Source organism: Denticeps clupeoides, chromosome 11 (genome assembly GCF_900700375.1).
Source record: "Denticeps clupeoides chromosome 11, fDenClu1.1, whole genome shotgun sequence".
Taxonomy (NCBI): domain Eukaryota; kingdom Metazoa; phylum Chordata; class Actinopteri; order Clupeiformes; family Denticipitidae; genus Denticeps; species Denticeps clupeoides.
In genome coordinates, this window is record NC_041717.1 from 12,298,940 (window position 1) to 12,311,717 (window position 12,778).

Consider the following 12,778-nt stretch of genomic DNA (forward strand, 5'->3'; position numbering starts at 1 on the left):
TCTGCTCGATCCAGAGCGAGGTGCTTAATGATTTAAACAGACCCGGAAGCAGACGCAGCAAATGTTGCAGGGCAGCAGCTGACACAACAGCAGCCACCACTGCTTCTTTTTACGATTCTTTTAAAAGACCAGGTGTTCGCCATCGGGCCACCACTCACTCAGCGCGGTGACTAAACTGCGTGTAATGAAGCCGAAGGCTGAGACGTACCCAAGCCTGTCACGGTGATCCTGGCCTCCGTCCTGATGGATCCGAAATGGTTCCTCGCTTCGCAGATGTACAGGCCCTCATGGTCCAGCCAAACACCTGCGAGTAAAATCACAGTAACTCAGCCGTGGATGTCTGGAGAGGATGAAAATTTTATATATATATATATATAAAAGCATTTTGCCTGACCATGCACATTTTATCCTTTCAACATGTTATATATATATTATTATGTTATAAATATATAATGATTTTGCGCATATCTGGCATCTAAATTCATGCCAACATTTAGTGTACCACTTCAATTCAATTTGAAACAATAATTGTTGAGCAAATTTGAACATCAGGATGTCTCAATCAATTGTATTGCAAATTCTTTCTAATTTTCACTTAAAAAATAAGGTTTAAATGTAGACACTATAAGTTGTCACATAAAAACCAATTTAAGTTTATATTAGGTCCCAACGTGTATAGAATTAGATTGGATGGTTTACAGCATTACGCTGATCATTTCTGAGTGTCTCAAGAGTGCAAGATGTTAATAATCTTTTGCTGACAGAGGGCTGGGTTTGATTTCATGTCTGCTCCATTTTGTTTGGGTCATTAGCCACATACAACATTTGTCAAATTGAAAGCGGCACCCTGGTGAACTATATCTGAGAGAGCTTGACCGTACAGAAAACAAACACGTCAGAAATGGATATACAGAAAACCTGTGATGAGAGACCGAACTGAATTGTGCATAAGCACTCAAATTTTCAGCAGATGAGCATGTGTAAACAACAGAATGGCATGCTCGCTGGGGTCATCGTGGGGTCATTAGAGTTTTGAAGATCTGAGTATTTGTGGTTTTATCCATTTTAGGCTACTAAATGTGGCAATGCAACATGGCTGCTTCCAAAATAAATTTAAACTGTTATTTCCATGTTGGTATCCACTAATTAGAACATACTTTTCCCCATAAAAAAAACAATATGCTCCAATGTGGAGATGAGAGGGAATAATACTAAATCATCGTATGTAACAGCACCTTTTTTATCAGAAGAAAGTATGTTTGATGCTGCAGTCACCTCTCTTCAGTTTTACACACTCTTGTCACAATCACAAGCTTCATTGGATTCTTATTAAAATGAGTGACCAAAAAACAACCAACAACTGTCACTGGAATTGTACTGTAAAAACTGTTCAACTATACACATTTACCATTGTAATTGCACTATTGTAGTACTGTACTTTTACTGTACTGTGTGTGTTTGTGTTTAAAATAGAGACAGTAACCTTTGTGTGAATAGCATTTAAAAGAAGTTAAAAATAAACCAGCCAGGTAAGAACAGCCCCATCTGTCTCAGTATGGGCTAACCGGCGCACCCTGTTCAATGTAAACGCGTCACGGCTGTCCAATAAAAATAACATAGCTGTAAACATTTCAGGCTGCGTTCCACCTGTGTGGTTGTCTGTGGCGGGTTTATGGCTAAGAAGCTATCCAGTCCATGTGGTTTATCTTGGCTGGGTCATGACATGGCTGAACTGAGAATGGTCTGTCTATTCTCATCAGTTTCAACCTGTTTCATCGCGGCTTGCTCTCTCTCTAACAAACTGGGTTTGCTGCAGGTCACTACCCAAAATAACCTGTCTGCAGCGTATCTCAGCTACAGGAGCTGCAGTGAGGTTACGTCTGTGGTCCTTTGCTCTTTGTGTGTAGTGTGCAGTGTGTAAAGGGTCTGCAGTGCCTGTATGGTCGAGGAGTGTAGAGTGTGTTAAAGGCTGAGGTTCTTTCCTTTTTTATGCATTTTTATGCAAAAAATAAGAACAACTAAGGTTTGGAAATGTATTGTATATTATTGTTAGACATCCATAATAAGTTATTAAGTGTGTAAGAAGCATTTGTAAGCTCCCTGAGTGTATCTGGCCTGAAGGAGTATCTAGTGTAGATATGACAGCGACTCACTCTGGATGACCAGGGCTCCAGAGGGTAGCTGCAGGGCACCACCAGGGCTACCAGGCTTGCTGAAAATGGCCCGTCCATCCTTCCGACCCCATGTTACCGTGGCAACGGGGAAACCATGAGCCGCACATGGTAATGTCACATTCTCTCCCACGTTCACCGCAACATCAACCGGAGACTCAGAGAACTGAGGAAAAGCTAAAAAGATAGAAACAAAGCAAATATGTTTTTACATAACTGCATATTCATAAGTAAAGTGAAGTGATTGTGAAACACTGCAGCACAGCACACGTTGCACACAATGAAATGTGTCCTCTGTTTTTAACCCATCACCCTTGGTGAGCAGTGGGCAGCCATGACAGGCGCCCGGGGAGCAGTGTGTGGGGACGATGCTTTGCTCAGGGTCACCTCAGTGGCACCTTGGTGAACCAGCATCCTTCTGATTACGGGGCTGCTTCTTTAACCGCTAGGATGTGTACTCATTCAATGGAGAATTATTACTGATATGTACACATACAGTCCATCCAGAAAGCATTCAAAGCATATCACTTTTTCCACATTTTGTTATAAGTTGATAAAATTAACTTTTTTACCTCAGAATTCTACACACAACACCCCATAATGAATTCTGAGGGGAAAAATAATAAGGATGTAACATGACAAATAAGGCTGTAATAAGTCTGTAACATGACAAAATGTAAAAAATTGATTGATGCGCTGCGAATACTTTTTGGATGCAATGTAAATCTGCACATTGTGTCCCATTGTAAACCCTATAAACATGTGCAGTAAAACTAGAATCTATTACTACTTGATCTTTAAACTAGATCCTTTATAAACTGTTATACACTATAGTGACATTTTGAGGCATAAAATAAGAAATCCATAGAATTGTTCAATGAGTGTTGAGAGACCCAACAACACATTTATGTAAATGCACTGTACAAGTCTGTACAAATAAACTGTACAAGTATTTTGTACAGGCTAAAATGGATGCCAATGGTAGCAGTTAATTTAATCATTCAACCTTATACTGTGCCCTGTCCAGGCCTCGAGGTCCATAGAAAGATGGGATGGGCTCCACATCCCACGCAACCACTATATGTGCATCACCACATGATATATACAGTATTTAAGAGTTAGGGTTACAATTATGAACATTGTGATGCATCTGTGACCCACTGAAAATTAGATAGGAAATCCATTTTTTGGTCGAAGATACTACATCGCACTCACCTCCAACTTGCAGGATGACTGTGGCTGATGCTGTCCCAGCAGGGCTCTGGGCCACACACCGGTACTCTCCAGCATCGCGTTCCTGCACACTTTTGATCTGGAGCAGGCCACGATGCTCATCCTGCTCAGCAAAGATAACCGAGCCCAGCTCCAAGTCGCCTGAATCAATAAGAACCCACATTAATAAAGTTTAAAAGGACGTGGTTTTGTGGAAGAACTTTTAAATGTTTCTGTCCCATTCTGATGTGATCTGATAGACATGTAGTGTTTGCGCATATCAGAATATTTTAAGCACCAGCCAAAGATGTTTTTTTTAGGTATAAATGGCTTTTGGTGTGGGCATGAATGAATCAAGATTAAAAGTGCATTTACCTTTGTACCAATGGACAAGTGGGGGAGGGACCCCTGTGGCCATGCACTGCAGAACCGCGTCCCCCCCGACCACAACCAGCACAGTCTGCTGAGACGCAGACACACTGGGTCTTTCTGCAGAAACAGCGGAAGGAAGGTATTAAAGGCATTTGCCGCCATCCACGTGATGGAGAGCTCGTTGTGCCCTTAACTGCCACGTCATTGCCGCATTCAGGAAGAGGCATTAATAGCAGTGTGACGTGAATTTAATTCCGTAAATTGGCTGGGCAGCAGCCCACACATTTGGTAAAAATAGACGATATGCTGACATTTCACTTGCTGCATGTGCGTCAATGGAAGAAGCCAGTCATGTAAGATTGGACATTCAGGGATGGAAGCTAAATGTAAGAGCAGAAGGCTGCACATGAAGGCTTCAAAAAACGACATAAACGTGACAGTTCAGTTTCTATTATCTTTTGGATTTCTGGATACAAGAGAGTAGGCCAACAGAGGGTTATGTGATTTGTTGATTTTCTAGGCGCACTATCCCATGATCATCAGAGTCCACAATGTGTAATGTGAATAGAAATTTGAAAATGTAACATGTGCGGCATATCTTCCTATGGTAGCTGTATTGCCTTGTTTCTCAAACTGTGATACAAGGGCTCTCTCTAGGCTCCCTATACTATGCAGAAATCTCTTATTATTATTGTTAACTGCTCTGGCTTTAAATACAGTTTAGTTTTTATGCTTTTATTATGCTCAATGTCGTATCCTCATGTGTTGTGTGCGACTGCAGTATTGTCAGTGGAAGACAGTCACTAATAAATATTATTCATATTTGGAGTTATTTGCTGAGGTGATACTCATAGTAAAAAATCAAATAAAGTCCACTACACTGGCCAGGTAATGTTCTTAGATTTCATAATTATGCCTTCAATGTGTCCAAATCGATGTGGACTCCTTAAAAGTTTCAGCAATACAGCAATAATGGTGTAGCAACCTTTGGCCAACAGGGAATGACACAAGGTTTAGTCTTGGTGCAGCAGAGCCAAACTGGTACAACACGCAAGATGAAAATCTTAAAACAAAGAACATTTTGTAAACCTTATGAGATGTGAAATCCTGAGCAGAACTTTAAATTTAACTGCTGCCAGAGGAACAGAAAAGCAGGTGATTAACAGCAATGTTCTGTTTCAGCTGGGACAGCAGAAAAACTCACCCGAAAAACTGAGTGTGGCATATTTAGAGGTGGTCCCGGCCTCGTTGGTTGCCAAACATGTGTAATTCCCAGCATCACCCGGCACGGCTTGTCTGATGATCAGCGTTCCATGTTCGGTTATAGTCATTCTGAAATGCACGTCATGCATTAGCAACATTGCCTTAATTCTGTGCCAACTTTACTATTAAGAACACTCTGTTGGACCTCATCACCAACCCTCCAGGCTTTATTGTTGTCATGGAGAATTGACCATCTTCATTCTAAAAGCCCTTTTGTTATCTGGTGACAATGTCAGTGGATAAGTTGGGTTCATGAAGGTCATATATTATGACCTTCATCATCAGTGATGCCCTATGAGCATCATTATCCAAGAAGACAGCACTCCCACCAAATTTTTTTTTTCATATGAAGATGGTCCTTCATGGCAAGAAAATGCCAAAAATAATATTTTTTTTAATAATTCGTCACCCACACATTTACATGTAATTCATCTAAATATTCTTAGAAAAGGTGTGCATGACTCCAACAAAAAAATCCATGAGAGGGTAGCATAGAAATTGAAATGTTTCCATGGTTACAATAGACAATGCATAAATAGACCAGGTGTTCTCAATATGTGAGTATTTAAATAAAACCTGCAGAAAAAGCAAGCATTATAATAGTTGGGTCAATGTGTGTGGGCAAAGGCAAGGCAATTGAGACACGTCTTGATGTGAGTACGATAAAGGTTCCAGCACCTGTGACGATTGGTGAGAAAGATGTTGCCATAGCTCCAGAAGATCTGAGGGTGTGGGGAACCAGATGCCATGCAGGAGATCCGCACCTCGGCTCCCAGAGTGAACATCTGAGTTGGAGGACTGACCACCACAGTCGGGGCCTCTGCAGAAGAATTTTTTAAAAAAGCACCCAGGCTGTGATGCACACTCATGACAGTCTTAACAAGGATTTCCTGAAAGTGAACAGCAAAGGCCTAGGACAATTGTGCAATGCGGTTACAAGCATGAATCAGCATTTTCCTTTTGTTTGGTTGATTATTGATGATTTATAAAGTGGGAAAGGACAGATGACATGAGCATCAGATGCAAAGGGATGCAAATGGATGCTCCAGGTTAGAAGTGGGAAAGGCAAATGGATGAGGTAGGGGGGTTCCTCCATGTATACTACCTGGAACTAGGAGCCAGACGACAACCCTGTTGTCTCCATGAGCATTGGATGCCATGCAGTGGTATGGCCCGGCGTCCTGGGCGAGCACCCCGCTGATCTCAAGCGAAGAGTTGGGAAGCAGCCTCACCCTACCAGATCGGGAAGTTAAGGTGGTGCCTGCCCTGTGCCAACTTAGGTTGTAACTCATGGAGCCTTCTACTTGGCAGGAGAGGACAGCCACTGCTCCTGGGGATGAGGTTACATTCACAGCGGGCTTCAGGACTGGAGAAGGCTCTGGATTGGGGACCACAAAAGGGAGAGATAGGAGGTCTTTAATCAGAGAAGTCGACTGACAGACAGACTGCTGTTATGTCATTATCTCCGGCAGACACAGTACACATCCTTTTCCGGCAAGTGAACAGAAATGTGTGATGTCTGCAGACTAGGACCAGCTGACACAGGAACAGTTTCTTTCACCTCACAATCATGCTCCTAAACACCTGAACTGTCACACACATTACAACTGCACTTTGGTAGTATTTGTATTTTCTGAATATAAAATTTAGCCAAAATTGATTTTGTTTTTATACTGTTGTGCTTGTATGTGTTTGCTCACATACTTGGCCTACAAATGCAATTCTAGAATTGAGAATAGAACGTATACCTAATGGAAATACAACAGATTTTTAAAAATCATTTGATAAAGTCATAGTTCCCAAGCCTTTAATAAAAACACTTCAGAATGGATCTTCACGTCTTTCTGTATACTGGACTGTATATAGCTAAAATTAAATTAAATTACAATTACAATTAAATTAACAACCAACTACTTCCAATTCTTCAATATAGGAAAGTGTACTTCGGCCCTTTTGCCCTCATCTCAACCTCCGGGTGTGCGTGTGTGTTAATGACTTACCTCTGACAGTGAGCTGAGTGACAGCTCTTCCCATTCCCGCCGAGCTTAGAGCGATGCATTCATATGGGCCCTCGTCTTTTCCGGAGGCCTGGGGGATTTTCCACACCGCACTGGTAGAGGACCTTACAACACAGTAAACGGGTAAGGACAGGACAATGAAGAAATACAAGATAGTTAAAGCACAAATACACACAACTGAGAAGGGGAGAGAATGAGAGAGAAGGTGAAAGGTGCAGTCAGAGAACATAGATAATTAGGCTACTTGACACAACAGATGTTGCGTACTTTTCATTTGAGCACTTTTCCCACATGCATTTTTCAAAACAGAGCGTCAAAATGAGGGCAAAGGGTCCCTTATTTATCTTCCACTCTGACTCAATCGAATAACGCAATGCACACGGTGAAAATCCACTGTTTATAGGCCTGGCGTGACTGATGAGTCAGTAAAAACTACACATTCTATCAGTGCTAATTGTACACAGAGTCACAGAACATGGTAACTCAGGCTGGGGATAAAAACCGTAAAGCAAAGCCCTGTATCATTTCGCTGAAAAACAGATGTTGCGTTTTAGGTTTTACAGCTGTGTCACTGGAGAGAATGGCTGTTTAAGCATTTACACATGTTCAGGAGAAGACAGAGGGTGAAACAAGAGAGAGAGAATTTTTGTGCAGCATGGTGAGTAAATATTCAGGAATTACGAAGTAATACAAAAACCCATAAATATCTGAGGGAACGGGAAGCTATAAAAAGAAACAGGAGACTCACTTGAAGAATTTCTCTTCTCCCAACATGGTTCCGCTCCTCATGAATCTTAGCCTGTAGGGAACGTCACTCTCCACTGAGCAACCAATGACAGCCGGCAGCATGTAGAACCCTTTCATCTCAGCTGGCATGGTTACGGACGGAGGATCTTTAGAGGACAATGATGAACATTAAATGCACATGGAAAACAGAGAAATCCATTTTGTACATTCTCATCCAGGTACAGACCACAATGCACCAGCAACCTCAAAACAGGACACCAGTCAAGCATAAGAAAATCTCCCCAGGGCCATCAGCTCACCATTACATTGTGGACTCATGGAACATCCACGAAGAAAAAAACTATCCATATCATGTTCAACTATGTTTCAAGAACTTCTGAGATTGTACAGAATAAGAGTAGAGTAACATAAATTTGACTTCTTGCCTGGGATAATGTTGGTGTAGGATACACTAGAAAGCCTTTGGAATTGATAGCCATCTGCATCTTTGCCAGAGACCTTGAGAAAAAAGCTTTGGGAAGGAGTGCGGAACTCGGGAATGGCCCAAAGGCCACGGTAGCCTCTGTCTCCAGGTAGAGGAACCGGAAGAGTGCGAAGAGAGCGTCCTCCAGTAGACACCAGCTCCATATTGTTGACTAGACCTGGAGGTTTTAGGCCTGTACATTTGAGCAGAACATGTGCTGGGACACCTGGTAACAAAGAGAGTTCCAGTTGTCCACACTATCACTCAATAACAAATCCAAAAATGAATTAAATTAAAATCAAGAATGAATACCTTTGATTGGTCTTTCCCTAGTATGGTTAAATTCACCAACTGGTTCACTTGAGAAACCAGCCCTGAAGTCCAGACTGCTAACCCCAGTCATTCTGAGGGAGTGCCGTCCACCACAAGCCACCTTAGAAGAAAAGAACAGTGTTAAAGTCACCAAAATACCACATGTTCAGCTACGAAAGTACTCCAGTAATTATTAAACTCCAGCCTGAATTCTTTACTCTCCTGAAGCTTATACATTTTTAAAGTTTGGTAAGTAATAGTCAGAAAGGATACACACATTGAGACAAAGAAATTGTGTTAATTGAGTAAGACAGCCACTGTAAATCGGTAGAAGGCACCTTAAGGGTCCATATTCCAGGACGTGGATTCTTCAGGTTGACCACTCTTGCAGAGTTTGGGATGTTGAGCAGTTCGGTGAGGCCTTGACTTTCTCCAACAGAGTGACCTTTGCATTACCAAACACGATGAATATCAACGCCCAAACAATAACTATCACCAAAATAAGAGGAAGAATAAAATAGAAAGTCCTACCAAGGGGATCACTCAGCTCAATAAGTGGAGCTGGGCCACTCAAGGACACAGTGACCTCTTTCAAGCTGGGGTCAAAAGGCACCTCCCATGTATTCTCTTGGGCATTCTCATGGTCAGATGACAGCAGGTGGACCTTCATAGCCTGAACAGTCTCTTCCACCCATTTTAGAACCTATTGGCAGGGTAGCGGATGAGAAAATAGGAGGAAAAGGAGATGAAAAAGAGGAGTAGCCAAAGGTTAACGCTACAGCCAAGAGACAAGTCTGGTAGACTTCAGAAACACACTGGCAGGCGAAAAGTCCTAAATCATCCAACAGGAAGGTTCATCTTCACTCAACATGACAAAAATCTGTGATCTTGCGACCCAACCTCATCAGCATAAATATGCCGTAAATCGGGTGAATCATTTGCTAAACAAGTATATCGTAAAAGGGATGAACAACCAAAAACAGAAATCATGGTCCCGGCACAGTGGACTGGGGGCTTGATTTACTGGGACTGCAGACAGGCAACCCTCACCAGTAAAAATCATCATGTGAGTGCAAAGGGGACTCAAAATTTTAGTCTGCACACACTCGCGCTACGAGGGGATTTATAAGGACGATAGTTACTTGACTGTGTGTGTTCCCTCAATTACAGTGGAGCACAAACTGGGAGCTGGTTTTGGCACACTCATCACTTTAACTCTTAATATGGGGGCTTTTAAAACCGGCAGAATGGAGCACTCTGTGTATTTGTTCTGGGCTATGAATGATGGCGGCGGACATTATGGCTGCACTGTGTCCATAACGCAAAGTGAAAACATTGTCTTAGTGAGCCCTTTGAGATTTAGGACATCTTTCCATATTTGAGAATGAGAAACAAAAATTGGGGAAGCCAAAGTCTTTGATGATTTCATTATCCAGACCCCACTACTCCTGTCATGGCTGTATCTGGCTGCCTGTAACAGCTGGTTCCTTTTTGGAGCTCACAACTGGAAACAGCTGTAATGTCCAGCTACATGCGCACTAACTCCCTGAGGAGAGCTCCAAGCTCGTCTGAATGACCTACATCTGCATTAAACTAGTGTCTATTTCATCATTTTGGGGGAGTCTGTGGGTAGCAGGAGAATGAAGACCCCAGAAGCAACAAGAACAAAGGGGTCCAAGAAAATAGGTTTTTGAAAAGAGCAGACTTTGGGGGGAAATTTTCACTGTTCTGCCTGCCTCCATACATTTAATTACATGTACATTTACAATTATCAGATGCCCTTCAGACAACTTCAGTAGTCACTCTGGAAATCAATAGTTACATGGACAGTTCCCCTGGAGTAACTTAGGGTTAAGTGTCTTGCTCAGGGACACAATGGTAGTAAGTGGTATTTGAACCTGGGTCTTCTGGTTCATATAGTGAGTTACTCACTTGGATACTACCACCCCAATTCAGCCATCCAGAGTAAATGCCCTTTAATAATTATGTGTCAGTCCCTTGAAGCAGCACTGGAGTAGGAGGCTTGCTACGGAACAGGAGTGGCAGGATGCATTCAAAAACAAAAAAAAAACACAAATCTCAAGTGTCAAACTCATCTGACCACTAGGCATCATGTCAGCTCACGTTGACTTACTTAATGCTGAATGGGCAGCTGTGTCACTGGAGATAACTGGAAGCAATGCTTCCACACACAAACCTGATGTAAGGTAGCCTACTGAAATGGTTTTAAGGTCAGCCAAAAATGTACAAATGTGCCACTTTGGGTACATACATATGGAACATAACTCCTGTTTAGTAGATCAGAAGTGCGGCTTAGTTGGGTAGGTTAGTCATGGTTCCCCATCTCTAGACCTTGCACGCAGGGAGTGAGTTACAGATATGTTCTGCATGTTCTCCATGTTCTACTACAGTCCGGAACGTCTGTCTGACTCCCACGAAAATGTGGACTTGGTTGTCAATCCCATCCCTCATTGTTCAAGATAAAAGGTCATGTCAAGGAATGGTAGGAAGGAGACATTGTTCATAACCAATACCATATGTGACCAAATGCAGAACGTCAAAACACCTGCCCAGACACCTCCTGGGACTCCAGATCATAGGCCACCGCAAACATCTTCCTGTCTCAAAGGGCCCAGGGTATAACACAGAGCAAAGCTTTGTTCATAAATGAAGGTTTCAAGCCCAAGGTCCAGATGTGCTGTATTCAGTGTCACCATAAGGAAACACTGATGAGACCATAAAATACCATAAAATATTGGTTTCTTAGTGAACGTAGCAAGTTTAAGACCTCTATGACTATATTATTTAATTCGCAAGTTACAATAACTTCTCCATCACATAATGTGACATGAGCTCGTTGTAATCATATTACATTCTGCACAGCCTTTGTTCTTGCACTTAATTGTTCTTGCACTGTCATGGGAATCAATGATAATTGTTAATTATAATTATAATATATAATGATAATATATAATTATAAGTGCTTAATTATAATAAATATATAATTATATATATTTATAAAAATAATATAATTATAATATAATTATAAAAACAACAGCACAAGCGTCAGAAACACACAAAACAAAAATTCATTACAGAAAACCAAAAAGTGTCCACAAAGTTCTGTTGTTTTCAATAATTATATAATTTATACTCTTAATATAATTCATACTCGCCACCTCTACATTCAAAGGGACCTTGTACCCGCCCTTCTAAACTGCCTTTTTATTTCCATGTCCATGATTTTCAACACAAACCCAACTTCTTCTTCTTCTACATGTTGAGCTGCTGTGGAGATGATCGAGTTTTTGATGGAATTTGGAATTCTGACTCAAAAGGAGATGAACAAGAGTATCAAGAATGTATTATTTTACAGGGAAAAGTCTGTACAGTTTTGTTTATGCCTATTCATACATTAGGACACTGATGTTGAAATGCTTGTATCAAATGTAACCTAAAGAACATAATATAAAAAGTGAATTAAGAACACCGTTCTCCTTCATCAACCAACGTGATGTGGGAGGCTCAGTGGGGTAATGTGTCGACTCTCTGTACTGGATGGTTTACATTCACTGAAGAGAAGCAGGCTGCTTCGTGAAGGCATTTACTCGATTTATGTATCTCCGGAGAACCATCACTTCCCTGACTGCACAGCCCTGAGCCTCCCCCATGTTACCCATCTTTTAATTTGCACCGAGGCCTAATGCCAGGCTCAGGCACGGGGTTACCAGCAAGCTACCGTGTTTCCATTTAGCTTGAGTCACTGGCTTCTTCACCTGTTTAAGAATTGTTAAAATTCTCATTTGCATTTTACAGCACTTATCAGACTTCCTTATCCACAGTGACTTACAATCAGTGGCTACAGGGACAGTCCCCCTGGAGACACTCAGGGTTCAGAGTCTTTCTCCGAGACACAATGGTAGTAAGCAGGGTTTGAACCTGTGAATTTGTAATTGTCTGGTTTATAGGAGAGTGTGTTACCCACTAGGCTACTACCTCAGCTACATGCACTCACATACACAAAGAAAAACACACAAACACACACACACACACATGCATAAGACCAGCCTTCTGGAGCCAAACTGTAGATGGGCAGCTGTGTTGCAGACAGACAGCCATGATAGATCATATCCGGGATTATCGGGGGGGAAATAAGCTCTGTGTTTTCTTTACTGCTCTCCTTCCGAAATCACAAAGAAGAGTGTGTGTGTGTTTGATTT

General features: G+C 41.8%; 1 protein-coding gene across 2 annotated transcripts in view; it reads right to left on the reverse strand.

Moving 5' to 3' along the window:
* The window catches only part of hmcn2 (hemicentin 2), a 53,779-nt gene that overhangs the window by 35,357 nt on the left and 5,644 nt on the right, over positions 1-12,778 (reverse strand). For both annotated transcript variants that reach the window (XM_028995913.1, XM_028995912.1), the window contains exons 5-18: positions 9,090-9,261; positions 8,897-9,003; positions 8,559-8,679; positions 8,209-8,472; positions 7,785-7,929; positions 7,019-7,140; positions 6,124-6,396; positions 5,697-5,838; positions 4,960-5,087; positions 3,759-3,872; positions 3,387-3,545; positions 2,154-2,348; positions 209-304; position 1 (exon numbers count right to left, since the gene is read on the reverse strand). The exon at position 1 is cut by the window's left edge and continues 127 nt beyond it. In XM_028995913.1, coding sequence (XP_028851746.1) covers position 1; positions 209-304; positions 2,154-2,348; positions 3,387-3,545; positions 3,759-3,872; positions 4,960-5,087; positions 5,697-5,838; positions 6,124-6,396; positions 7,019-7,140; positions 7,785-7,929; positions 8,209-8,472; positions 8,559-8,679; positions 8,897-9,003; positions 9,090-9,261 — 2,039 coding nt within the window. The remainder of the gene's footprint in view (positions 2-208; positions 305-2,153; positions 2,349-3,386; positions 3,546-3,758; positions 3,873-4,959; positions 5,088-5,696; positions 5,839-6,123; positions 6,397-7,018; positions 7,141-7,784; positions 7,930-8,208; positions 8,473-8,558; positions 8,680-8,896; positions 9,004-9,089; positions 9,262-12,778) is intronic.